The 27,929-nt window shown below is 41.6% G+C and overlaps 1 protein-coding gene across 3 annotated transcripts; it reads right to left on the reverse strand.

Moving 5' to 3' along the window:
* Positions 1 to 996: 996 nt before the first annotated feature.
* Positions 997 to 27,911, reverse strand: prkcha (protein kinase C, eta, a). 3 transcript variants are annotated; one of them, XM_074660538.1, is made up of 15 exons: positions 27,738 to 27,910; positions 27,206 to 27,600; positions 21,791 to 21,854; positions 17,824 to 17,971; positions 17,695 to 17,729; positions 17,527 to 17,609; positions 16,751 to 16,883; positions 16,525 to 16,658; positions 16,299 to 16,430; positions 15,095 to 15,268; positions 12,134 to 12,288; positions 7,011 to 7,149; positions 5,137 to 5,325; positions 1,678 to 1,824; positions 997 to 1,543 (listed from the first exon to the last, which is right to left on the reverse strand). In XM_074660538.1, the coding sequence occupies exons 2-15, from the start codon at positions 27,554 to 27,556 to the stop codon at positions 1,394 to 1,396; spliced, it is 2,034 nt and encodes a 677-aa protein (XP_074516639.1). In that variant the 5' UTR covers positions 27,557 to 27,600; positions 27,738 to 27,910; the 3' UTR covers positions 997 to 1,393. The 3 variants fall into 3 exon arrangements, with proteins under 3 accessions (XP_074516639.1, XP_074516640.1, XP_074516642.1); XM_074660539.1 differs by having other exon boundaries at positions 27,746 to 27,907; XM_074660541.1 differs by having other exon boundaries at positions 16,751 to 16,880; positions 27,206 to 27,911.
* Between the last annotated feature and the right edge of the window lie 18 nt (positions 27,912 to 27,929).

Genomic DNA, 27,929 nt, shown 5'->3' on the forward strand with positions numbered 1-27,929 from the left:
ATTCTTGTCTTCTTGTATCTTCCTGTTTCGATCAAAAGCGACAGTAGTGACGCTGTTTGTGGTTTCCTGTTTATTCTCTGTTGGTTTGCGATGTTAAAATGAACGGCCGAAGGCCCCCACCACTATGATTTGCCAATGTTACTGTACTGCAGGGTTAATGTTTGAAGTTCTCTCTCTGTGTCGACCTCCTCCTGAATTTAAGTTCTCACAGTGAGGGTGGTTTAAGTGTTCAGCAGGGAGGATATTCAATAACTTTCTCGGATTTTCATGTTTGAAAATGCCCCCGTGTGAGCTCTTATTACCAGGCAGTCTGCCCACGGACCTGGAAGCTTTCAAAGGCTCTGTGTTTGTTGAGAGAAAGAGTGTGTGTGTGTGTGTGTGTGTGTGTGTGTGTGAGTGCGTGCGTGCGTGCGTGCGTGCGTGTGTAAGCAGAGAGCAGCAGACTGAGTGATTACTGTTACTCTTGAGAGACCTTCAGACGCACCAAGAGTCAATTGAATCTGACAATTGCCAAACAACATACTAGCATTCTTCTCTTGGCTCAGACAACTGTGTGGGCTAATCTCAAACTTTTGTGTATTTCACAGTCAGCGTGAATCACACAGCTTTCTCCTCAGATGAAACATTGCAACATCCTCAACATGCCTTGCTGATAATTCAGGTGGAGAATCATTGAGACGGATGCCAAGTTTTTGTTGCAGGGTGTGACCGATAAATACACATCACCTATTATCTGAGACTGACTGAAAAAATCAGCCTAAGTAAATTGTTCAACTGTCATTTAGCCAGTATGTGTGGCTCTGTGAGAATTTGTTTTTTTTCCCAGAGAAGGGTCACATCACTGAGAAACTATTTCATCTGCTCACTCAGTCTTTCCAGGATCTTAACTGTCAGCTTGAGTTTTCTGGGAATCTCTGGCAGGCTAGTTAAACCCTCGACTTCTTTGATTCTCTGGACAGTGCTAGAGCAAAAATGAAAAACAAACCATGCAGTTGTGCTCCAAAAAGTGTTTTTTCATTTGAAGTAACTGGAAGCGAACTCATCCAGAGCAAAATGTACAATAATATTCTGAGGTTGGACACTTTTGTCAAACACACCACCACATCAAATACACCATTTCCACACAGACACTTGCATGAATGTGTCCAAATCGAATGGAAACATTGTCAAAACTTAATGTCATTTCAAAAGATGATCCCTTTTTCGGGAATTACAGGAGTGCTCAAGAGGTGCAGCATGAGTTTGGCTGACTCCTCGGCACTTTGCACCCTCATGTCTCTGGGGAATGTGGCAGCATCACACTGCACGTACCACCTGGAACTGTCTTAGACAAACACACAAACACTGAGAGGAGTGAGAGTGCAGGATGACTGGAGGATCAATGAGGAGACTCTTAGCTCTCCTGCAGTTCAGTCGAGGTGAAGGAGAAGTCACGAAATTCGTCCTGGTTGATGGAAGGGATCATAGGGTCATCGATGGGCGTGAGGGTGGGCTCTTCCTGAGTAAAGTCTGTGTCAAAGTTGTTGACGTCTTCTGGTGTTTTCTGGAGGGGAATAATTAAGAATAATTGATCAGCAGCAACATTTTAGCAAAGCACATCCACAAGGTGAGACAAAGTCAAACATGACGTAATGTCCTGCTGAGTGTCTCCATTATCATGCCATCAATAAGACTTACGATCCTGGGCTTGAAGGGTGGCTCTATTTCTCTACGCTCCAGCTTCTCCCAATCGATGCCAGTGAAGAAGGTGTGGCTGGTCACTGCGCTCTCTCCACCTTCTGAGGCCACACAGCCCAGACGTCGGGCCGGGTTTTTGGTCAAGAACTGTGAAAAACAATAAGAAATCAGTTAATTATCAAGAAAAGATAACACATGAGAGCAACAACAGCAAAGTAGGATCAAACTGTTTGGAATCAGTGAATTTCAGCAGATTGTGTATTTATGATCTGTGCATTGTGAGGAATGATGACGCATGTTATTCAACTAGATCAGACCAGAGTTGTTTGGGAGTAATGCCAAACTGGACTGGAGCCAGATGACATCCAGTCGATCCCCGCCTCCCAACTTACAAAAGAAAAACACACCCTGGATTGTAACTCAACTCTCTCACAAAGAGTTCAGCTAGGCTGAATGTAGTACAATCCAAGGTGTCTCAACTTCCTGGTGTTGTACACAATAAAACAATGGAGCAGTGTTCTGTTTCTCAGCCACCAAAGTAGTGGTGGGTGTAGAGGCCAGCGGGAGAGGTCCAAACAAAACAAACTCAAAATTGAAAAACTTTGTTTTAACGTGCCTCTGGGAGGAAATTGAAAAAAAACGAATGTGTTTTGGACAGCTCTCTCTTGGCCGAGGAGTCTGTGCACACCTCTGGGGATGGCGGTGACATTCAGACTAGGCCACAACAAACTGATGGGCCTCCATCTCCTCAGTGACAGTGGCCAGATGAGCCCAAAGTCATTGGAAAGATTGATATGTCCAAACACTATTAACTACCAACGGCCTAAACAACACCACATGCCTCAGCAAGTTCACAGAGAAAGAGAGGGGAGATTAGAGAGACGTCAATAGAGACACAGAAGAACACCATTAAAGTGGAGATGAAAAGATAAAGAGGAGGGGTTGAACTTAAGACACCCTCCTGTTGGTTTTGCGTAGTTACTTCCTTTAACTCACACACATTTGATCATTTTCAGAAGCATACAACAGCTTCTAGGCAGCTTTTGTTCTCAAGTGATGCAAGAACATCATGATAAGCAACTTGCAGAGACTTGAATGCTGCATCAACAGGTTACATCACTGTTAACATCAAGACTTCTTTTTTGGGGAAGAAACATCATAGTTTAAAGGGATAGTTTGGGTGTTTTGAAGTGGAGATGTATGAGGGTCTTATCCATAGTCAGTGTATTACCTACAGTAGATGACGGTCGGCACACCACCAGTTTGGGAAAGCAGACAAGAGTTAACACACATAAGCAAAGTAACATACTGCTGTGGACGAGGCCGGCAGCAAAACATATTTTAGCCACCTAAAAGAAAGGCTCAGCTAAAAAAATCAATATCCGTTTAAGTGTGTGCTATATTTAGTATATTTTCCCCGCTTTACCTTGCCGTCAGACAGCCCTTTCTAACAGGGAACTGAAGCCGTTGTATCCATCTATGCTCTCACTTAAGCCACCAGGCTCCATTGAAGAAACCTGTAATTTTACCTCGCAGAACACGGGGGTTGCTGGTCTACCCCTGCCTCGATCGATTAGTTTGTTTAGACTATTGTGTAACTGTAGTGAATCTGAAATAACCAAAGTCACACAATAACACAGACGTACCAACCGATCAAGGCGGCGATAGACCAGCAACTCTTGTGTCCTGCGAGGTAAAATTACTGTTTTTTTTCAATGGAGTCTCGTGGTTTTGGCGAAAGCGTTAATAACAGCCTCAGTTCCCCATCGGAAACATACACTGTATAGCTGTTTCACAGCAAGGTAAACCGTCAAAAATACTCTAAATTCTATCTAAAAATCAAAACACTTAAACTGATATCGATTTTTTTAGGTGGGCCTTTCTTTCAGGTGGCTAAAATACATTTTGTTGTCGGCCTCGTCCACAGCAGTACATTGCTTTGCTTCTGTGCGGTAACTCCTGTCAGTTTCCCCAAACTGGGAGCGTGCCGACCGTCATCTACTGCAGATAATACACTGACTATGGATAAGTACCTCATACATCCCCACTTCAAAACACCTGAACTATCCCTTTAATACTTATGCAATCGTGTGCAGGGATTTGCAGCCGTAAGCATGGCTTTGATGACGTCATTTGTAGTTAATGGGTTAAAACATATTCTAAAAAACACACCAGTACACCAGTATGGCCCTTGAAGTGGAAATAACCGAGAGTTAGACAGACCAGGAGGGGTCAATCAGTTCAGGAGCTTGCAGACCACAAAACCTAAGAAAAACTATTGCACTGAATTTGATTCCATCTTTCCATGTCTGCACGTCAGCTGTGCCATCCTCAGCCCCAGACCTGCCATGTCAGCATTACTACATGAAGAAGCCACTCTCTACTACATCTTCACACAAACCACTAAAATAAACTTCAGTTATAATTAAAAAAGTAATTATTCTCAACAAACCCAACTGAACTCCATGAACTTGCTTATAGGAATGAGGAGAACCTCGCAGCGGATCAACCTTCAGTATAAATAGTGCAGCCGTGTTCAAATCCACTCACACGACAAGCATCTTTACATAACGCGTGACAGCGGCAGCAGTGACACAGATCACCAGGGGAGATGGGCCTGGTGCTTCCTCAAGCATGTTGGAAGAACAACAAGGATAAGAGGAGGAGAGCAGAGTACAGAGAGGGGAGGAGTGGAGGGAGGGGGTGTCGTAGTCGTATTTATAGCTTGGGTGCTGTGACTGGGCAGTGGACCATGCCTTAATATAGTTATGTAAGAGACCCGGGCCAAACAGCTGGCTGGCTGAGCTCCATAGGGCTGCCAGTCACTCTGAAGGACAACAAATAACAAATCACAGAGATACAGAGCAAAGCTGTTCCAACCTTTGATATCTTAATATATCACACGGCAAGCTCATTCACTGTGCACGAATGCAGGGAATTGGTCTTTCAGTAAACTTCTTGTTTTTTTCTCCACAATGCTGGTCACAAGTCCAGTGAGAAATTGATTTACTCTATTGTTTGTTCAGCTTAAAAAAAAAAAAGAAGCTTCACAGACATTTCCTGCAATTGTATAATATGAAACTAGAATTACTGCCTGGTGGTTGTACGCCTCCGCCAACCAGACAAGTTGCAGTTCCTTGTTTGTTCAAAACATCACTTCATCATTTTATCCTGTTAGACATTTGTGTAAATCATAATTAGCACATGAATTCTTGAGTTATTGCCAAAAATGTGTTTATGTGAGGTCACAGTGACCTTTCACCACCAGGTCATCCTTGAATCTAAGTGGACATTTGTGCCAAATTTGAAGAAATTCCCTCCAGGCATTCCTGAGATAACGCATTTACGAGAATGTACTGGATGAACTGACAACCCAAAAACATAATAAAAGTAAGACAGAGGAAATCTAAGACACTTCATTCAGCTTTATCCATCATGTAACTAAAGAGGCAGACTCACAGCTTTGAGTATATTCACTGCCTCTGCGCTGAGCCAAGACGCATAAACAATCTCTTCATTGAGGATGGATTCAAAGAGGTCATCTTCATTTTCGGCCTCAAAGGGAGCATGTCCCGACAGCATCTCGTACAGGAGCACCCCGAGAGCCCACCAGTCCACAGAGGGCCCGTACAGCATCTCCTGGAGGATCTGTGGAAACATGTCACAGACAGCATACCGTTATAGTTAAAAATCACAGCACACACAGAGCATTACAGCAAACTTATAACCACTCCATGAGGTTCAGTTAGTGGATTAGTGTGCTGCCAGTGAGGCTACACTGAGGAGCAAGTGTTGAGGACAGCAAAGAAGCCTTTCATAAATCCGGACACAGCTTCAGTCAGAGAAAAATCTCAAACATGAGGACACAGACTTCACACACACATCTTAATCCCTCATTATAAAAACCGAGCACGTCTGTAAAGGTGCATTCTGATGAGGGGATCAGAGCCTGTCAACAGAGCCCTTCACAGGCTGACCTCACAGCCACGTGGACTTCCAGTAAGTCAGGAGGGAGTTTGGAGTGACGGGCAGTAACCACAGTGTTTGTTTATAACGAGGTGGTGTGACGGAGAGAGGATGGGACTGGGAATGGCACCATATGAACTCAGAAGACCTGGGCTGCAGGAAGCTAAACGGTTTGAATTTATTCTTTGATACGATCTGTTAATGTTTAGAAACTGAAATATATAAAACAGCATCAAAATATATGAAAATGTCCTGTATCACAGGTGTGGTGGATAAAGGATCCAAATGTCCATCATTATTACAGGTGTGGACTCGAGTCACAAATTTTATGACTTTAGACTCGACTTGACAAAATAAAAAAAAGAATTGCAACTCGACTTGGGACTTTAACACCAGTGACTCGTGACTTCACTTGGACTTGAGCTTTTTGACTCGAAAATACTTGATACCTTCCCTGAGCCCAAAGATTAAAAAGTATGTTATTTAAAAAGTATTTGCACAAAGACGGTCAACTGCCCGGTACTGAAGGTAACTCAGACAGCATCAGAGATGTTTATGTACTTTTTGAGAGATCCTTTATTGATTTGTTTGGGAAGAGGATTCACTCGTGGGGGAAAAAACTAACCGGCTGACCGGAATGCTTCGAAGCTTCGAAACTTCAAACCTTCGACCATTGCCATGATAATCAACCTCCAAATCAGTATTCCAATGCTTCGATTTTTTTTTTTTTTTTTATATAACTATGTAATAATTAAGTAAAATTCCAAAATAGCCCATGAAATAAGGAATAATCCCACAACATTATTCATTTATTCATATTCAACATTCATTATCGGTGTTTGTTGTGACATGAAGACAGACAGCCCTAGAAATGACTGAACTGAACTGAACAAACTGAATTTCTGTTTTTTGTAGTTTATTGCTTAAACCCTGAAAAGTGCAGTTTTTTGTTGAACTCTGAGCTCTATATTTGGTGAATATTATTTGGACTTATATGTGATTACATAACAATTAATTCCCCAGATCCACCTTGTTTGAACCAATCGGACAGCATCCAATCAAGTTGCAGGAGAAAACCATGAAGAACTAAGGTTACGTTACTGGGCGCCAGTTACTCTGTTGTTAAAATGGTTTTACATTTGGTGAAGAGCGCATTATGACTCGAAACTGTAGGACTCGAAACTCAAAGTTCAGGACTCAGAACTTGCCTGTGTCGACTTAGGACTTGAGTGCAAAGACTTGAGACTTACTTGTGAATTGCAAAACATGACTTGATCCCACCTCTGGTCATTATTAGTAGTTATGGATCTTAAACTGTATGTGTATGACGTTCCAATTTGTTTGTTCAGTGTAGTGTAGATACTGACCTCGGGGGCAATGTAATCCGGGGTCCCACAGAAAGTTCCTGTGAGCGCGCCTCCAGATATGCCCTCTTTGCACATGCCAAAGTCCGCCAGCTTACAGTGACCGTCTTTGTCAAGAAGAACATTGTCCAGTTTTAGATCCCTGAAAGACAAGACGAACACAGAAAGAAACAAAGAATTAGACATTTGTTTTGGGGCATTGTTATCCAGCAGACATAAATCAGCCACCACAATCCAATTGTTGTGCTCAGTCTCCAGTCAACCCTGTCGGTGTTGTTTCAAAATGTATCTGGCAGAGGTAGAAATTTGTTACGAGTCAAAAAGAGAAGGTCTCCTGAGAACAGTGAAGCTCCTGTGACACAGACAGATGACTAACCTAAATGGCAGCCAGGAAGAGTCAGATGACCACTTAGGTTGGGAAGAGGGGAAAAAGTGCTCAGATGTATTTATTCTGAATCCAGGAGAAGTAAAATCTGCACTATTGTTTTTTTTTGTGGAACAGATTCTTACAGCACAGTAAATCAGATGTGATCACAAGTACTGGAGGTAAATGAAGTTAGTGTGATATTATGTTTAATGATTTAATTATGCAATTTGGAACACCTTTTTCCTCTACAGCTAAGGTGTGTGATTTGTGATTTTGGGGTGTATCAATAAAACTGATGTAAATTAACCGCTGAAATTAATCATTTTGTTTTTATTATTATATTTTTTACAGGTATCATTATCATGTCTCAATATGAATTGAATTGAAAAAAAGTATTTTAATATCAGTGGAAGTATCCTCCCCAGTGCTGTCTGTCCCAAACCAGACGATGGAAAAGATCCCGTCCTCTGTGTTCATGTCAGCCAGTGCTTTGTCATCTGACAGAGATTAAACCTTCTGAGTGTGGGCTCTGGAGTTGAGCTCTAATCTGCGATCAGGTGACCCAACTATAGACCAAAGTCATTGTACAGAGATTGACAGAAGCTGGATAAAAGATACTATGTTATAAAACAGGCTGATGCTGAAGATAAATAACAACTAGGGCTGTCAATCGATTCAAAGATTTAATCACGATTAATCGCAAATTAATCAAACTTTTTTATCTGTTCAAAATGTACCTTAAAGGGAGATTTGTCAAGTATTTAATACTCTTATCAACATGGGAGTGGACAAATATGCTTGCTTTATGGAAATCATGACATGGCAAACTGCAGCCCAACAGACAACAACAGCTGTCAGTGTGTCAGTGTGCTGACTTGACTATGACTTGCCCCAAACTGCATGTGATTATCATAAAGTGGGCATGTCTGTAAAGAGGAGACTCGTGGGTATCCATAGAACCCATTTTCATTCACATATCTTGACGGTCAGAGGTCAAGGGATCCCTTTGAAAATGGCCATGACAGTTTTTCCTCGCCAATAGTTTGGAGCTTAGCTTCGCGACAAGCTAGTATGGTTGGTACTAATGGTTTCATTAAGTTTTCTAGTTTGATATGATTCCTGTATCTTCACTCTAGCTTTAAGACTGAGCCCGCTAAGTTGCATTAAATCATTAAAAAAATGATTGGCGTTAAAATGAATTTGCGTTAATGCATTTTTATCACGATAACTTTGACAATTAGGAGATGCATACAACTGAACTGCTTTTTAATATTTCCCGTTTCTTCGAGCAAAAAAAAACGTAAAAAGGATCCTGGGTGATTTCCTCAAACAGGATGACAAATACAGAAAATTCTGAATGAAAAAGAGCCAGACAGACTGCTGGTCAAGCAACACTGGTTTGGTTGGATTAATCCGGTTTGCTCTTCCCCAACGTAAGCCGATTGTGTAACAGTGAGTCAGATGTTCATGATGACTGACACTCGCAGCCTTACAAACAGCATGTAAGGGTTTAATACAAGAGGAATAACAAAGCTGTGAAGGCCAGTAAATTGATTTCTGTTTAAGTAGGTGTCTGTGACCAGTTCTGCTATTTCGCAAAAATGTTCATGCTCCAAAGCACTTTCCAGTACTTTTGATGTATATATATTTTAGTATGAATGTTTCCACTGAGAAATGAATCCCTAACCCTGTATGTTTTACTATCATGCTCTCATCACTATGCAAATAATCCACTGCAACTAATGCTCCTGTACTCCTTCATCCACAAAACTCAACACACTGTAAAGACAACTAACTGGGTAAGAGATAGAGTTGTACCAATATGAAAATTTCCAAAGAAGAGAAGAGGAAGTGCTGACAAAGACTGTGACGCACATACTGTAAGACTTTTTTTTCAACTGTGGTTAGAGGGTAAGAGTGCATCTGGGCAAACAACCATGGTCTTCTGAAATCTATAGAAATACACATCAATTTAAGGTTATATGACTACGATACTAGTCTCAATTTAGCAGTGTCTTGATACACAACATGAAGATCAATTAAAACACTGTTTAAATAAGATTTTGGATAAAGTTATGGCATTGTTTAAATCCATTATTTTTTATATGTTGTGCCCTCGTAATATAATTTGTTCTCTAACATGCTGGTGGGGACAAAAACATTAGACACCACAACACAACACCTCTCTGGCACAGTCCCAACCAAACTGTATCAGCTTCACAAAGGCAACGTTTGTTGCAGGATTGCATGACGCTGAGCAACTGTTCGTGATACGGTGTTAACCCCCTGCACACTCTCCTCACTAGTCGGTTAGTACAAGTCAGCCAGCCTGGGCTCAGACTGTTTGAAATGAAGTCATCAACAAAACTAGATGTATTTTATATCATGAATAACAACAGCAATCAACAACATCTCTAAACTTCTTTTAGAGGAGGACGGCACAGTAAACATGCTGTGCAGAAGCTTCAAAGCACGACTTCACATCAAGCTAAAAGAGATTATATCTAGAGAGATATCTAGTTGAGCCACAAGACGACGTGCATATTACACAACACAGTGACTGAGAGGCTACAGTCTTATTTAAAGGAGGTAGCATGAGGTCTGCTCTTCTTACACCAGCCTGATGTGCAAGCTGCTCTTTGGATTGTTATTCTAGTTGTAGCACGCAAACTGCGTGTGGCCTCTTAAGCCACAGTCATGCTATGTGGTGCAGGCTGACACAGAACACTGAGGGACCACTAAATATAACTCAGGATTGAGCTCACATGATGCCCCCTTCCTTGTCATCATGCACTTGCAGGGAGCCCGCTGCTCTGCCACCCAGCTACTCCCTGCAAGTAGACAACAGCATCCTAAACAGATCTCAAAGAATATACTCAAATATCTGATGCTGGAATAGGAGCAATAACCATACAAAAATCAGTGTAGTGCAGTTCACACAAAATGAAAATTGTAACCATGCTGCTGTAGCGTGCACTCTGGCCATCTGCTGTTACACAATGATTGCTATTATAGGGCCTTGAGGAATATACAGGTGATAATGAGCTTAAAACTGAACATTTGGATTCACAGTCCAAGCGTTTGGTTGCAACACGCTGTGCTGCAAGAACTGCTTGGAGAATTTTAATGGGAAAAAAAAATTCATTAAGGGATAACAATAGTTTGAGAGGAGGCTGAGATGAAAACACAGGGGCAAATGATGAAGATGATTGATGGCATAATAAACTGAACTGATGTTTCAAGTGAAATGGGAAGTGGGGAAACAATGGATGAATAAACACATTGAACACATTCATCTTAAAGGAGTATTTCAGTTGGACAATTTGCCAGAGACAGATTAAACAAATGGTCAAAATCGATGCAACAGAGGACAAGTTTTTAGTCCCTCGTATGGGCCAAGATCCAAAAATGCTGGATACTAAATTTTCCCTAATGCAACTTCAGAGTGTCCCTAAGTTAGACTGTCCCTGTTTGATAAATGCCCACATCTTTTTCATGCCACGAGTTTGTAATGCAGGTTTTCTGTTATAAATGTGTAGTCTGTAGTGTGTGGTGTTCTCCTTTAACAAAGAATTTATTATGATATTCAGCCATCACAACTCTTTTTTTCTTAAAGGTGCAGTGTGTAGGATCTGGTGGCATCTAGCAGTGAGGTTGCCGATTGCAACCAACTGAACTTCTCCCGTGTACCAAGTATGTAGGAGAACTGCGGTGGCCGACGCAAAGACGTGAAAGTCTCTCTCTAGAGCCAGTTTTGGTTTGTCCGTTCTGGGCTACTGTAGAAACATGTCAGCCGGCTCCCTGAAGAGGACCCGCTCCATATGTAGATATATAAACGACTCATTCTAAGGAAACGAAAACACAACGATTCTTAGTTTCAGGTGATTACACAAAGGAGCAGTGTGAAACGTTTCGGTGGATCTATTAGCAGAAATGGAATATAATATTAACAACTATGTTTTCATTAGTGTATAATCCCCTGAAACTAAGAATCGTTGTGTTTTCGTTAGCTTAGAATGAGCCCTTCATATCTACAAAGGGAGCGGGTCCTCTTCACGAAGTCCGCCATGTTGCTCTGTCATGTTTCTACAGTAGCCCAGAACGGACAAACCAAACACTGGCTCTAAAGAGAGCCTTTCGCGTTTTTACGTTACCTGAAGGCCACCGTAGTTCTCCGACAAGCTTGTGAAACTGTGGTAACGTGAGCCGCAGAGTGCAAAACCGTGGTACTGCCAGCCGCTGACTGACTTCAGTTGCTCTTAAAGTAGTGTTATTATGGTAAGGATGGCCTCTGAGTGAGGCGAACAGCGTTACCACGGTTTTGCACTCGGCGGCTCACGTTACCGCAGTCTTGGAAAGGGAGGAGTGAGCGGATGGGAGTTGGTAGCAATCTCCAACTTCACCACTAGATGTCGCCAAATTCTACATACTGCACCTTTAAAAGAAGAAAACAATTCAACCATCTGGGTGAGACAGTTTTATATGTTTCCATTGCAGTTTCCCTATTTTCATGAATTTTCTGTTGCGCCAATATTTTGAGACAAGGATGTTTGTAGTGTAAAGAATATGAAATCTTAATAATATTACATTCTTCAAAATACTATTTTAGGTCTCATTAAAAGACAAAATATCTACTTGAGATGGATCCTTACTCCAGTAGACTATTACGTAAAGCTTTGGAGACCTTTCTGTGCACCAATATGTTCTACTCTATTTGGCACAGCAAAGCCCATTGTTATTTGTGTCCCCTGCTTCAGACCTGTAGATGATGCCTTTGTCGTGCAGGAACATGAGAGCGGAGGTGATCTCTGCTGTGTAGAAACGTGCTCTGGGCTCTTCAAACTTCCTGGACTTCTGGATGTGGAACATTAGATCGCCACCGTTCACAAACTCCATCACAAAGAAGAGACGGTCCTGCAAAAAGGAAGCACATTTACACATGTGCACACAAACCATGTGCGCCTCACAGAGGCTCCCGTGTTATTATACTGTCCAGGAACCCATGACCAAGGACATGCTGAGATTGCTTCAAGGGTGATACATGTCTGCTTCTCATAAATTTCACATGTCTCTTTAATGGATTCCTGTGCAACTAACCGAAGTTGAAAGTCAGCGGGGCAAAAGAAATACTGATCAAACCCATAAATCTTTCTCTCTCATTACAGGATATGGTCGATATGTGATCTAGGAAATGAGAGCCTGGAGGAAAAAAAGCACACTGTAGGAGAATGAGATGTACAGATCTGCTCATAAAGCTTCCTGAAGTGATCAGGACATCCAGCCACAGCTGACTCCGTTTAACTGCTCTGTGGTTTAGAGTGGTCTGAGATGTTTATAATAATAATGTGCTGCACAAGTGAAGCAGGCAGCGCTGTGTGTGGTGAGGCTGTAAAACTGTAAAGGGAATGTTTAAATCCACACTAGAACAGTTTCTCGGTTGTACATCTCTCATGAGTCTTATAGAGTTGTACATTTTTAAAATGCTAGTCACGCTGACATTTGAGCTCCAAGGTGCAAGAACCAGTTTCTCTCAAAAACCCCGTTCACTGTTTTACGTCAATTAAATTCTACTTGAACATTAAAGTAACCACTGATGCCTTTTCTTGCGTCATTTTAAATCCACAGCCAATGAATGGCCCTCTGGGATTTCCAAAGTTTACAAATACTAATTTTTTGCAAATGTTCTCTGAACCTTGGTCAACATGAGTTAGATGTCTGGCAATGCGAGATTAGATTTAATTCGCTGTTTAATAGTCAAGATGAGTAACTGATGATACATCGCTGTGCTGAAGTAGGATTTTCCAAAGACACATCATTTGGTGCCGACTACCTACCATCTACCTCACCACAGGCACAACACATCCCCCCTACTCATCGCACCTCCCACTCTTTCATTACCTACTCACAAATATCACACTGGAGAAAAGTTAAAAATGGATGCAAAATTACCCTTTAAAAAGAAAAAAGGGTGACGAAACACTTAAAAAAATTAATGATGAGGTGCAATGGTGGAACAAAGGCTATTTTGTCGTTGTGTGTGGTTTTGAATGGGTCAGGGGGAGCAGTGAAACAGAGTCAACTCTTCACTTCAAGCTGCTCTATTTTGATCCAAGGTGAAGTAGGTCTGTGGAGGTTCAAACAACCAAAGCAGATTAGGAGTGTCATCCTGTCTGTGCAAAGAACTGTGGAAAGAACAGCTCAGCCAGCCGAGCCTCATTCACTTCCTAACACTAATAAAAAACTGCTGCCACCTGCTGACCAATGTAGGCATTACAATGCTGTGTCCTAATTCAACACTATATACTAACTGTAAACACTACAATGTGTCTAACTGTAACCGTTTTTGTGGTTAGTGGTCACAAAAAAATAATCAACGTAGCCATTTTTTTGCTAAGAGGAAACTAAAGCAATATGTGCAGGACCTGATAACAGTGTGGGGAGTAACATGATATTTCACTGGGCAAGAATGGAAGAATGGAAACCCTGCCGCATGAAGACCACTACAATACTGTAACGCTTAGAAGAGATATATTAAGGATATTAAGACAGTATAAGGGTGCTTCCACAAGCCGTAGTAAGTTTGGCTAGTCCGAATCAGAGTGAAATTGATACTTTTGGTTTGTTTTCTATTTATTCTGGTTCAGTTTCACGGTGCACAAATGAAAGCAGACTAAATAAAAAAAAAATATATTTCCTGAGGGGCGTGTACGAAGGAGCAAATTTATCTTTTTTGTCTCGAGAGCTGCCACTTCTATGCAGGGAATCGCAGATTTTGATATATTGCTGTCGAAGTGTTTTCACTTTGACTCGGCGCTGATCTACTGTGCGCACGAAATCCCTTCTCCTCCAGTTTATCTCAAATGACTTTATAAACGTCACTATTTTTGTGGACTTTATTTAGCACATTCTGTGTGTTCTCTTCAGCCCAGAGGTCAAGCTAACTTCGGACTTCTGTAGAGGTCCAGGTCAGTCCTCTCCCACTCATGTTAACCTGTCGTTTACCGGTGTCCATCTCAATGAATGCCCGCACAGGCAGCCTGCGTTCTGATTCATCACCTCTCGCAAGCGGTCTTGGGCCGGTTGTTTTGGTCTGCACCAGAAAACGATTACTGCCCAAACGAACCGCACCAGAGTTTGATTAAAACAAACTAAATGTTGGCTTGTGAAAGGCATGAATGTAAAACATAGGAGGGAACTGTGAATACAGTTTTTTTTTTAATTGTTATGTGATTCTGAAAAATAACAAAAGTCGTATTAGAAAAGTGGTATATTGAAAAGTAACCTATAAACTGGCCTACAACGTATTTACACTGGGTAATGACTATTGTTTTAATCTTTGCAAGGTGCTAGTGTGCAAGTTAATAACAACCAAAATAACTGAAAGACAGAAAATACTGTATATTACTGCAAAAACGCAGCCTCATCCATAGCAATTCAGGATGGGAAAGTATCAGAGATCCTTACATCCAAGAATATTCAAAATACAGTATAAAGGGTGTTTTAGGGGGTTTCACAATCTTTGTTTGAACGGTGCTCTTTCCAGGCAACAGCATCTATTCATGCCTCAACTTGATCTGAAAACATTTCTTCAGAAAGGCAAGCGAGAAGGTATTTGGTCTGAGATGAAAACATTACCTCATTACCAAAGATTGTCCTCACAATAAAAGCTTATGGAATTGTGATACAAGTGCATATGTGTGTGTGTGTAATCTGTACTGACCGGCGTCTGGAAGCAGCAGTACAACTGCGTGAGGTAGGGGTGACAGCGGGCCAGTGACAGCACCCTCTTCTCCGTCATGGTACACTCCACATCGTCGTCTTGCAAAATGATGTCCTTTTTCAACACCTTGACCGCAAAAACACGATCTTTGTCGTTGAGTCTCGCCAGCATCACCTGCAGATACAATATACGCAGAGTACGATAGATGAGAATTAACAGGTTTTTTCCAAATTCAGCATCACCTTGATACAAATCCCATCAGAACAGAAGAGGTTTATCTATTTAAAGACCATATTCAGGGTTCCCACTCTTTTCTAGAGATCATTTTCCAGGACATTTTCAGTGATGATGTAGCTGGTGTGACAGACGGGGATCGCGCCATACACTCATATGTTCCTCTCTGTGGAAGTCTGATTTAAAAGACGTGTAGTCTATGGCTAGAACTTATCTATGAAATCTTCTCATATATGCTTAGAAATGACCTTTTTAGAACTGCTTTTAATGTGTCATTAATATTGTGTGTTTTATATTTTTAGGATGTCCTTGTTTTATGATCATTTTATTTGTGTAAAGTGTCTTTGAGTATCCTGAAAAGTGCTATATAAATACAATTTATTATTATTATTATTATGACAAATTGATTATAGAATAATATAAAAACAACAGCAGCCAGCAGTGACTAATATTGACATTTGAACTGAAGGATAATGTAACTTACATTATTCAGAGTTTTGGCCACTTTGGTTGTACTGTCATCCTACCTGCATGTGCTACCATGTGACGTGACTTGGTGGTGTGTTCACAGTGTTTCCACAACATAACCGAGAGCAGCCTATTCAAAATACTCTTGGCCATAAACTACCAGTTGAACATTAATATGATCCTGAACATAAGCCCTATCAGATGGCAATGTTATCTGTTTTGGGGAGCTCTGATAGGAAGCCTTGTAGTTCATTCTCAGGTGAAGGAAAATAGGAAAATGTTGAAATCATTTTCCAGGACAACACAAGATTTTCCAGGACATTTGACTTTTTCTCTCTCATTTTCTGTGTTTTCCATTAGCGGAAAATTGGTTTTCCAGGTTTTCCAGGACACGTGGGAACCCTGATATTCCCACATTCTACCGTCTTCCTCATTATTCACCTAGGTCATCATCACTTCATTACACAGAGCATTTCTCATTATCCTCTCTTGTCATTCCCACCTTGCCAAAACTGCCCTTGCCAAGGACTTGAAGGAACGTGAAGTCGGAGATGCCCAGTCGAAGGGTCTCCAGCTGGGTGTCCATACTATCTCTCCTTTCAGCGGGCGCCCTCATCTGACCTGCACTATTGCCCTGTTAGTGAAAAAACAAAACACCACTTAGATCAGCCTTATTGAAAGCCACATTTAAGTAACGCTGATTTGACTCATTCTGTAAAATTGTGTACCAGTGAGTTGCGTTTCGAGATTCCTCCCGCCTGCAGACCCATCTCTGCAAGCTTATTGGCCAGTTCCACGCTGTTGACCCCACAGTTGGGAGCGACGTTGCCTTTGCAGCGGATGTGAACGTTCATTTTACAGACTGAAGAGAGAAACCACACAGACAGGAGCCACTCAATAAAAAGACAATTTGAGATCCTGACTTTGAGAGATAAATGTTGACCCGGGTCTTACTTTTGCAGTGCAGCCCCTGCCTGACTATCCCCCACAGCAGCGAGCCACAGTGGTCACAGAAGGTGGGCGACTTGAAGTTGTGGATGTTGAACATGTGAGGGACGTTGATGCTGAAGCCTTGGGTTACGGGCTGCTGAGAGAAGAAGACACACTGTAAACTAACCACTGTGTGTTGCAACAGCATGTTCAACCACGCGTGTACATATTCAAAATAACCATAAACGTCACACAGAGCGCATTGTGAAAAATGTTTAGTTCCTATTTTTGTCATAGTGGGAGTTCATTGCTGCATTTGCTTTTCTCATAGGAAGAGAAACTTGTAATGCTAAGCAAAATATAGCAATACGGAGCAAAAAACGGCATGATCAAATGCTAAAACAAGCACAGATGTATTTATGGTAACGTGGAAATGCTACAACAAGCATGGGTGGAAAAGTGTAGTGTTCTAGCTCAGTGACCAGCGCAACACAGAAAACAGGAAGCTGTACAGTCTGTTGATCACTGCAGGTGTTAATCAGAGGTGTGTGTGTGTGTGTGTGTGTGTGTGTGTGTGTGTGTGTGTGTGGGAGGGTCTGCTCTCTTTTGCACATCCTGTATCACACAGAAACTCCTAGAGATGTAAAATAAAACAGCAGCAACATGCTTGAGTGCCTGAAACCTTCTGACACACTTTGTTATTGACCTGATGATCTGTAGTGACAAGAAATCCTGACAGCATACTGATGCTGCGTACAAGAAGAGTGTTGTGTCTTATCGGACAGTCAAACTGTTCTTACCTGTTCTTTTGTCGGCTTCTTCATGCGTGGACACACGGTGACGACGTGCTGATGGCATCGCTTGTGAACCACACAAGTACATACTGGACAAAAACAATCGCTCAGTGTCAAACTTGTGTCTGCATGTTAAAGTAATCAAGTCAGGAAGAGAAAATAAGGTCTGCTCACGTTGGCACTGGTATCCCTGCTTTCCAAAGACACCCCTATAAAACAGAAAGAGACACAATCAGGTCCAGTTTACAGTCCGCACAGACACGTGCAGGGCGGCAGTGATTCGTCTTTGCTCGACTTTCTCACCAGATGAACTCTCTGCAGTGGAAACAGAAGGTGGGTTGACGGAGGAAAGTGGACATGAACTTGTGTCCGTTGACCTGGTGGATCCTCCGTCTCACGGCCCCGTGTCGCTGCCTCGTGAACTGCTTGTAGGTCTTCACTATGGCGTCGTCTGACAGAAAAAAAATGAGAGCAAAAGTTAGCGCTCAAACAAAAACAGTAGGACAATTCCTAGACCCAATACCACAAGCGCTACGGTTTAAAAACATACAAATACAGAATGGATCACGGTTATCATGTTGTATCAAAGGTTTCTTTAAATAATAATCATCCATCCATTATCTGTAACCGCTTATCCTATTCAGGGTCGCGGGGTGGCTTGAGTTGATCCCAGCTGACATTGGGCGAAGGCGGGGTACACCCTGGACAGGTCGCCAGACTATCACAGAGCTGACGCATAGAGAGAGACAACCATTCACACTCACATTCACACCTACGGGTAATTTGTCAAATAATCACTATCTCTATATTAACGATGGATCACACCACTACTTGTGTGTGAAAGGGGTCACCCACAAAGAATAATTATCACCTGACTCTACAGAGCTCTATAACATCTTTCAGGTCATCGTTTTGGTTTCGCGACCCAGAACTTTACCGTCTCATAGCGACGTTTTCAGCCACAAGAGGCAACTGCTTTTTCAGCTAAAACACCCACTGTGCACTACCTGCTGAACAGCACTGAACAGTAGACAGACGCATTTCACAACTAGCTGGTGAATGCCGTGGAGCACTTAGCAGCTAAAGGGCTTGATAGTTCCCTCAGGCATTGGTCTAGACTAGAGCTCTGAATGACAACTACTTCTATTTGTTCCATATTTGAAGGAGGTGTAAATAGACAACTGTTGGCCATTTCAACTACGGCTGCACAATAATGAAAAAATACGTAATTGTGATTATTTTGGCTGATATTGCAATTGCAATATGATTTGCGATATTAGAGGGAATCCTTTGATCACTTTTACACCATTATCCTCATTTTCATTGAAAAACACATTTAAATAATAACGGTATGATTTTTGTGGAGATCTGTACCAAACAAAGATGTTTTTTCTTAAGTCTGTAGAATATGATGTGTAGGCCAGGACATCTCTGCAGCACCACAATATTTAATTTCAAATGGTATTTTGACACACATTTTGCCTTTAACATATATTGCGATTTTAACAAATACTGCGATTAGAAAATTGTAGTAGGCCATATTGCAATTTTAATACAATTTTGGTTAATTGTGCAGTCCTAATTTCAATTTAAAATATTGTAAATCCAGAAAAACTATTTTTTTTTGTTGTGGTTTTTGCATAAAATTTACATCAAATTAACGTTAAGGGGTCTAAGTCTCAAAGGGGTTCAATTTAAAATGATATAAAACCTTGAAAAGCAGAAATCCTCACATTTCAGAAGCTGGAACAAGCAAATGTTTGGCATGGTAAATTACTTAAACAACAAATTGATGATAGAAATGATTGCTGGTGAATTTTCATTTAAGCGATATATCAATTTAATCTATTATTTCAGTGCTTGTCCAATGTTCCCCAGAATGATGTTTTAAATATTTGCCAATGCCAGGTGCAACATTCCCCCGTTTGACTTGATGTTACCACCATTTAACAAATCATTTTCCAAACCAGAACAAATATTGTGATATCATTATCAGAAGAATATCACCAGGTTATCTTTCTTCATATCATCCAACTCTAACTGTGGCACGACAACCTGACAGACAGGACAGACAGGATGTGGAAGGATGCAACAGAAGACAGATGGAATATGAGATAAGGATTTAAAAAACGACAAACAATTAATCCTTTAGACATTTTATTGAGTAAATTAATGTGCATATCGTTTTACATTTGTGCACATCTGCATAGTTTGGCTCTCTGTGTTCTAGTTCGAGTTTAGCGTAATGGTGGAGCTATATGTGAGATGAAAACCACACATGCATTACGGAAACCTATCTGCTGAGCCCCCGCCATCCCCCTGCAAACAACAAATCTATCTGTGGTAGAGGTGTGAAGAGGGGCTCTACGTTCTTTACACAGTGTTTTTGTACACTGAAAATCTCCATCATTATGCACAACTACTTAGTTTTTCTCTGTTAAAGGTCAATAGTCTATCTGATAAACAGATTAATTTGTTGCGTCCCACCAAAAAGATTTGCCCCGACCAGAAAGATTTTTGTTTTGTTTTCTTCAAATGTTTGCATAAAAATGGATTTTAAAGTCCATATTGACATATTGAAGCAGGGCAATAATTATATATTATTTATCAACCTTTAGTGAAATTGTATCGTAATGATGTGAACATACCGTGTTTTGCAAAATACGTTCTAGAGCTGCAACAATTAATCGATCAGTTGTCAATTATTAAATTAATCGGCAACTATTTTGATAATCGATTGATCGGTTTGAATTAGTAATTGATTAATCAAGAAAATAATCAACAGATTAATCAACAATGAAAATAATTGTTAGTTGCAGCCCTTATCAGTTCATTGCATTAAACATTATTTTAATATTTATTATTAATTTTATCAATATCAGGAAATATTCTGGAAAATGGCCAGAATGGTGCATTCACTGGCAATCAGTGTGAGCTTGTAATTCCTTGTATATATTTCAAAGCTGGTTCTCATTGATCAGTGCTGTCTGCAGCCACTCATGTCCACCTTGAGGTTGACCAGCACACAGACAATGTGAACATTTCTGAACTTTTTTTTTGCCTTTCAGGTCATCTGTATCTCAAAGTGACCTTTCAAATCACGTGACTGATACGGTATGTACACTCTGAAAATATCCGTATAAAAAGCTGCGCTTATCTCCAAAGTTTGGTGAGTAAATTAAGAAGTTGGCTAGTAGTACTGTGACAGTATTGTGCTTTTCTGGAAAACAAACATTCCAGTGGACTCTGCGGAGGGCAAGAGGGGTAAAAAGAGAATTTCAGGTCGCCAGACTATCACGGCGCTGACACATAGAGACAGACACTCACATTCACACCTATGGGCAATTTAGAGTCAACAATTAACCTAACCTGCATGTCTTTGGACTGTGGGAGGAAACCGGAAAACCTGGAGAAAACTCACGCTAACACGGGGAGAACATGCAAACTTCACAAAGAAGCTCCCAAGCCGGGTTTGAACCTGCGCTTTTAAGAAAATGCTGATGAAATTTTAAAAAAAATCTGTGGAAAACAGCTGGACGACCTTTGTTCAAGCTGTAAATTAATCACATACAAATATTAAACATATAAAACATAAACAACCCCAATCATAAAAACAGCCAGTATTTAAAAAGATGAATCTGTGTAGGTGTTCCGCTAGTTTCCCACAGTGGGAACGAAACTGAAACAACCTTTAATGTTTGATGCATTTTTAGGTAAATGAAAACGTTAGTATTTCATGAGGTTTGGCAGGCAGTGAGGCATGATGGCAGCAGATAAAAGAGGAACTTAAAGGCCAAGTAGTCACCCGCTAACCAGACTTCTATTTCCACTTCCCACTCGTGTTATTTTCAATGCCTACTTCGTATTGTTTAAAATATAACGTACATATCTAAGCTACAGATGATGACGTCCTCTGACGTCTGAAGAAAGCAAACTTTCCTCTCGTCACAGGAGATTGACGACACGGAGCATACCTACCTGACGCACACTGAACTACTCGAATCACACACAAACATGCATGCACACCTACTCTCAGAGACTCTGTTATTACACAGTTGCACTTTGGGTATTTAATGGCTCACAGATAACTATTCAAAACAGCGGGCACAGACTAGAAAGACAAGAGTGTGGCTAACTGAGTTGGTAAAAATGGTTAGCGCAGTTGTTGAAGATTGTGTGAAAAAGAAACAGAGGAGGAGAAGTGTGAGAGTGATGTTTCTGCATGGGGAGAAACACTGGGCTACATATCAATCTACAGTAGCAGCCTTACCATCAGTGAAGGATCCAGTGAGAGAAATATGAACGTAAACTTTGCCCTCTGGCTCCAAGTCCATCTGCAGACACACAAACACAAACACACAGTTACATTTCTGCATGCTCAAACAGCTAAACACAAACAGTACAGACAGATTATACAAGACCAATGCATTATAAAAAAACATATCAACAAAATAGGAAATCAGAAATATGGCACATTTGATGCTTTTGAAATCACATAACTAAGAGTTTGTGGTGCTTTAGTTACACAAGGAAGGTATGTGACATTTGGGCATCAGTCCTTCAGCTCCCGTACAGGAAGAATGGAGCTACGTCACTGCTTACTTTTGCATTCTTCAGTGTGTACGTAATGTCGGAGGAATTTGGACACAGTGTCAGTAAGACAACAAAGCACGTCTGGCAGGTTGGGCTGGTTGCAGAGGTTGTGGTGATCTAATGCTCAGCGCAGAGTGATGACTTACACATGTGTCCGAAATACGCATTAAAAAGCCCTGCATGCAGAAGAAGGTCTTCTTAGAGACGGACGGCCACGGGTAGACAGAACGAGAAACTTCCTGCTGCAACCACCGAGTGGAAACTTAGGTCACTGTACATTTAAATAAGGATCTATTTTTACTACACATACACCCCCGCCTGGAAAATGTTGCCTACCCACAAAACAGTGACACATTAAGTGTCAAATGTGGCCACTCAGCACAATTAGAGTAAAACTTTCATTTCATGGAAGAGTCCGTTTCACGTTTTGTTTACCTGCTCATATCCTGTATCTCTCAATCTACAGTCTAGACAGCAAGTTTGACTTGTCCAGTGTGAGGACTTCCTCTCTCTGTGTGTTTGCTGTCTTTGGTATTTTCACCTTTGCTTACTCTGGCCAAACTCTCGGAGCTGCAACGCATTTCTGAAATGTCGCTCTCCTCCAGTGAAACAGCTTTGCTGTACAAAAGGAGTGGGATTAAAGGATAGATTCTCCAGGCTGTCTTAAAACAACATTTACATGTCCATATATACCTAGAAAGAGTCATTGTTTGTAAAGCCTCATATTAGCTATTGGCTTTGGCTTGACTTAAGAATGTATTATAACACAGAACAAGGACTGTGAATTTTGTCCCCCATCACTTACATTTCGAATTCCTTTAGACAGGCTGTCCTCATACACCGTTCGTAGCTACACCTACGAAAAGTAATGTACTGTAATTCGTATATATATATATACATATATATCACAAAATCAATTTGTATGTAATCCACGTAATTGTTTACCATGAAGTATAAAGAGCGAAAATCACCGGACTTTATACAAACCATGATCTTTTCCTAAACCTAACTAAGTCGTTTTTTCCAAAACCTAACTAAGGGAACTTCCACAAGCCAACATTTAGTCCATTTTAATCAAACTCTGGTGAGGATCAACCCGTGGTTCGTTTTGTTTGGGTGGTTGTGAACGCAGTAATCGTACTCTGGTGCGGACCAAAATAACCTGACCGAGGCCGCTTGCGAGAGGTGGCCTCGGACCGTTTCCTAAGCGAACCACAACGCAGGCTGCCTGCGCGGGCATTTTTTGAGATGGACACAGGTAAACGACATGAGTGGGAGAGGACTGAACTGGACTTTTGTAGAAGTCTGATGTTTACTTGACATCTGGACCGAAGAGAGAACATACAAAATATGCTAAAATATGTCCGTTTTGATTTGTGCACTGTGAAACCGAACCAGGCTCAATAGAAAACGATCCAAAAGTATCAATTTCACTCTGATTCGGACTAGCCAAACGGACATTGGCTTGTGAAAGTGCCCAAGGTAGTTTAGTTGCCTAAACCTAACTAAATTGTTTTCTGTGAAGACGGAAGTTTATTTTGAAAAGACTTGAGCGACAAATTGACACGGGCATCACGTGTTGCTGGACATTTTTAGGAAAATGCATGAAAAATGAGGAACAACTTTTCATAGGATATCATATGAACCGTTGTATGAGGATAGGTTGATTTAGAAAGGGACAGGAGGAACAATTACAGCGACCAACAACTCTTTCAATGTACATTCAGGCATAGGAGCATTGTTTTAAGTCAGACTTAAAACAGCAGTGTGGGCGTGTGGAGGCTTGTGCCGCAGTCTCTGCCGTCTCACATGTGAAACAAACCAGCCCAGCACAAAAAAAACCTTCGCAGTTCAGATCTGGCGGATAACAACTCATGTCTTGAAGTGAGAAAAGCCAAGTAATTACTTCTTCTAAGAGACCACGAGACGCGCTCCACTTTCACACCACTCCACTTTCACACCGCTCCACTTCCCCTCAACGTTTGGGGGTCTCGTTGAGGGTGTCTGCAAAGATGTTACTGTATACGTTTTTTTTGATTCTTAACTGATTTGTCACTCATTTCTCTCACTTAAGGATATGCATTTCTCTTTTACACACATTTTAAATGTATATAAATGCTAGAGGGGGAGGCATTTGCAGAAGCCTGTTTTCCTTGAATATTTGCTGATATCATACACACATTATCTTTTTATTGTTTTGCTTATAAATCTTTTTGATCTCTTTCATAGATGGAAGTGTTTTATTGCTCTGCCCTGTCAACGCAACGTATAATTATAGGGCTTTGTCGTGAATGTTCTTAAGTGACCTTACTTGTTTGTTTGTTGGCGTACTTGTGGAGTTTCGTGTCAAACAGTATGTACAGTATGCTTCTCTTCTCACACACTGTATTATAAATGTCTGGTGTGACGTGATGAAATACAGAAGTGTTTGGGTGGTCAGTGAGGTGTGGGAAGTTACATTTTGTAAACAATTTCTACAATGTTACGTACAAATAAAGTTGTGGCATTAAAGCATTTGTCTGTGATGCACAGTGATGTATGAGCTTTGTTTTTATCTGTTTTGCATTGCAGTTACTGTAAGGTCCTTTTTGACGCAGGCTACTGGATTTATTTACTTCTGAAACACACATCTCTTTGTAAAGTTCTTTCGCTGGTGAAATGAGGTGTTTTGCTGCACAGCATAAACCCACTGGGTGATTTAATTCACTTTCGAAAAACTGTGTTGGCTGAACTGAAGGAGAATATGTCTGCAGAAGAAGAGAGACAATTCTGCGTGTGATGAGCGTGTTGTGGTACGTAGTCGATACCACCTCAGTCTGCTCCGGGCCCAGACGGGCTCAGGTTACATTCACCAACACCTGCAGTGGCTTATTGTCCTGAAGGGATGAGAATAATTAAGAAGAGGGAAACTCCGGTTTGAAGGAGCAGTTTTTGTTGCTGGTGACACTAATGTGATACTCTACATAAGCCGGCATTTAATCTGAACTTTGATGAGGTCCATTTTCTTCAAGTGTGCAATAGGAAGGCAAAGTGTTGGGCTTTTATCACCCTTTATTTTTTTGTGGTCAAATGCCGTGCAGGGCAGGCAGGGGCGATGCGAATCTATTTGTGGTATAGCAAGTCTTCATAAGCAGAACTAACTTCCCGCCACAGTAGGGGCGTGTGTGGGTTCAGACCACATTTGCCAATGATCACAGTAAACGCTTCTAGTGCATGAAAGACCGTGGCTCCCGTCCGGTGCATTGCATACTGCCCCAAACTAATACATGGGTGTTTTCTTTCAGAGAGCCTGCACATGAATATTAGGGAGTGTTGATGTTTTCAGGCAGACAAACAGGCAATGTTACTCAAAGTGACAGTGACACGTGTAGTGAACATCGCCTTGAGCTAAATAGCATGTTTTGTTTCCTGAACCTGCTCTCTGATATTGTTCAGCAATATGTCATAGCTCTTATTGGAAAAAAAAAAAACTACAATATTTCTGTGTAGACAGTACTTGTGATGTTCCACGAGGAGTTTACGTAACTTTTTCACGTTAATTTTGTAATCTAAATCTATCTATAGGAATTACATTTTTTTAAATCTGTTTTATAGTATTCATCTAGATGTAAATGGGGAAATACTATTATAATATTCATGGCTGGATTTTGAGACAATAGATCCTTGGAAAGAAAAAGGTAACTTCATGCCATAATATTTGTATTTTTTGATTGATTTGACTTGCTTGACTTGCACAATTATCTTTTTAAATTGACAAACATCATACGTGTGATTCGTGGTCCAATTCAAACGGGATCAAAACAATTATTCGTCGCTCACCATTGACTAACGTTCATATTTTTTCTGAAATAAGGACCCATGGTGGTCTACCGGAAGGGGCGGGGACTTCGCCTCTCTATGTTACATGTCCACAGGGGTGTTTTTTATTGCGAGGGATTGCCTCGCGTCTTGGAATTGGACACTTGATGGGCTGCCACTAGACGCGAGGCACTCAGCACCTGATTGGGTTTAAAACTGGAACCAACATGGCGGCGTTGTCTCTCGCCTAGGGATGCTCATTTTGAAAAATGTTCTTAACCGGTAATCGACCCTCGCTAACCGATTATTAACCGTTAACCGACAAGATTTGTGCCTCGCATGCAGCGGTGCTCCAGCTGCAGGAGCACAACAGATATTTGTTGACGGGAGTCCCCAGTTCACCGTCCGGAAGCGTTAACTTAGCAGCCACGATGCTGCGTGTAGTGTCACGGAGACGGTAACGTTTCTCGCTGCGGAGCCCCGTCACTTCACAAGACACGGAAAACCTCTGTTGGTCTGGAGGAGCTGCAGCAGTTATTTCTGCACAAACGTCCAGCAGATATTCTCAGAGCTACACTAACTCTTCTGCAGTGTGTAGTGTGTAGCGCATGCACGTGAGAGTGGAGTGAAAGAGCGAGAACGAGCGCGGTGTGTGAGTGAAGGCAAGCAAGCAGGAGGAGAAGGCAGGCAGAGGAGCAGAGGAGCAGAGACTCCGGCCCTGGAGACCAAAGCTACGGTCTCCCCTGCGTACTACGACCGCGGCCAACGCTGTTTAACAGACGGGATTCCCTAGATATAACTTCACGGTTTTGGTGCTTCCGTGTGGTTTGTGTTGGAGTCTTGTCTGAACAGCATATGCGAGCGCGCATGGGACACCGAGCCCGGGTGATTTATACGTGTGAAAAGTTACAAACAGTCCCTTTAATTATTAACATTTCTTTTAACCGTTTTAACCGATTGTGTTAATCGGTTAAAATGCTTAATGCTGGTTAAACGGTTAATTATGGACATCCCTACTCTCGCTGTTGTTCATATTTTTTCCGAAATAAGGTCCCTTGGTGGTCCACCGGAAGGGGACGGACTTCGCCTCACTATTACTCCCTATAGGTGCTATAGATATAGATTTAGATATAGATATAGATATAGATATAGATAGTGGGGTGGGTCAAGAGGGGCCCCGAGGCTAAATGTGCTCCCCAGGGCACCCTAAAAAGGTTAATACAGCCATGATTAGAGTAATAAGGGTTGAAAAACATAATTGTTTGTGCTCTTTATAGGTTTCCTTTTCACTCACCCATCCCTCGAAGGTCTCTCCTGTGTTGGAGGTCTTGATGAGGTCCTCAAACTGGATGATGCAGTTGGCCACAAAGTCATCATAGCCGATGGGGGTGTCGTTGAACACCGCCATCTCGATGTGTTTACCGTCGTTCACGTTGAGGCTGAACTCCTCGTTGAACGTCGGCGTGCTGGTCTTCTGCTTGGTGACAGTCTGTCCGATCTTCACGTCGTCCACCTTCAGCACCATGTAGGGGTCCAGGGTCTGGGGGGCTTTGTGGAAGATGACTGAGTGTCGGAGGGAGTATTTGGTCGGCTTCAGGTCCACCGCCTCACCGATCCGCAGCTTCACGAACCCGTTAAACTTCATGTTTTAATCAGCTAGTTTATAGCCTTTAGAATAAAACAAGAATACTCGAGATGCGAAAAAAACAAAAAGAATAAAAAAAACAAAAAGAAACTCACGCCGACTTCTTCATATCAACACTGACTGATGAAAACAAATGCTGTCATAAATCCAGTTATATGTGAACACTCCTCCTCCGTGTTACCTGCTCACCTGCAGCACACACCTTTATCCGGTGTGTCTCGGTGTGTTTGAGAAGGTCCAGCTTCAGAGGAAGACACTAACAGAGACAGAGACACAGAGACAGAGACACGCCGAGGAGGAGGCACAAGTTCCGCATAACTTGCCACAAACACACACTAACACACACACAGCCTGTCACTGTTGGTTTGGTGTG

Source organism: Sebastes fasciatus, chromosome 15 (assembly GCF_043250625.1).
Source record: "Sebastes fasciatus isolate fSebFas1 chromosome 15, fSebFas1.pri, whole genome shotgun sequence".
Classification (NCBI taxonomy): Eukaryota; Metazoa; Chordata; class Actinopteri; order Perciformes; family Sebastidae; genus Sebastes; species Sebastes fasciatus.

What these genes read in the sequence shown, in the direction of transcription:
- prkcha (XM_074660538.1), bottom strand. Translation starts at nt 27,556, where the DNA reads ATGAAGTTTAACGGGTTCGTGAAGCTGCGGATCGGTGAGGCGGTGGAC. An exon ending in GCAGGGATACCAGTGCCAAC is followed by an intron (nt 17,610 to 17,694) that starts GTGAGCAGACCT and finishes GTTTTTGTCCAG; the next exon opens with TATGTACTTGTGTGGTTCAC. An exon ending in CACCCTTCAAGCCCAGGATC is followed by an intron (nt 1,544 to 1,677) that starts GTAAGTCTTATT and finishes ATTCCCCTCCAG; the next exon opens with AAAACACCAGAAGACGTCAA.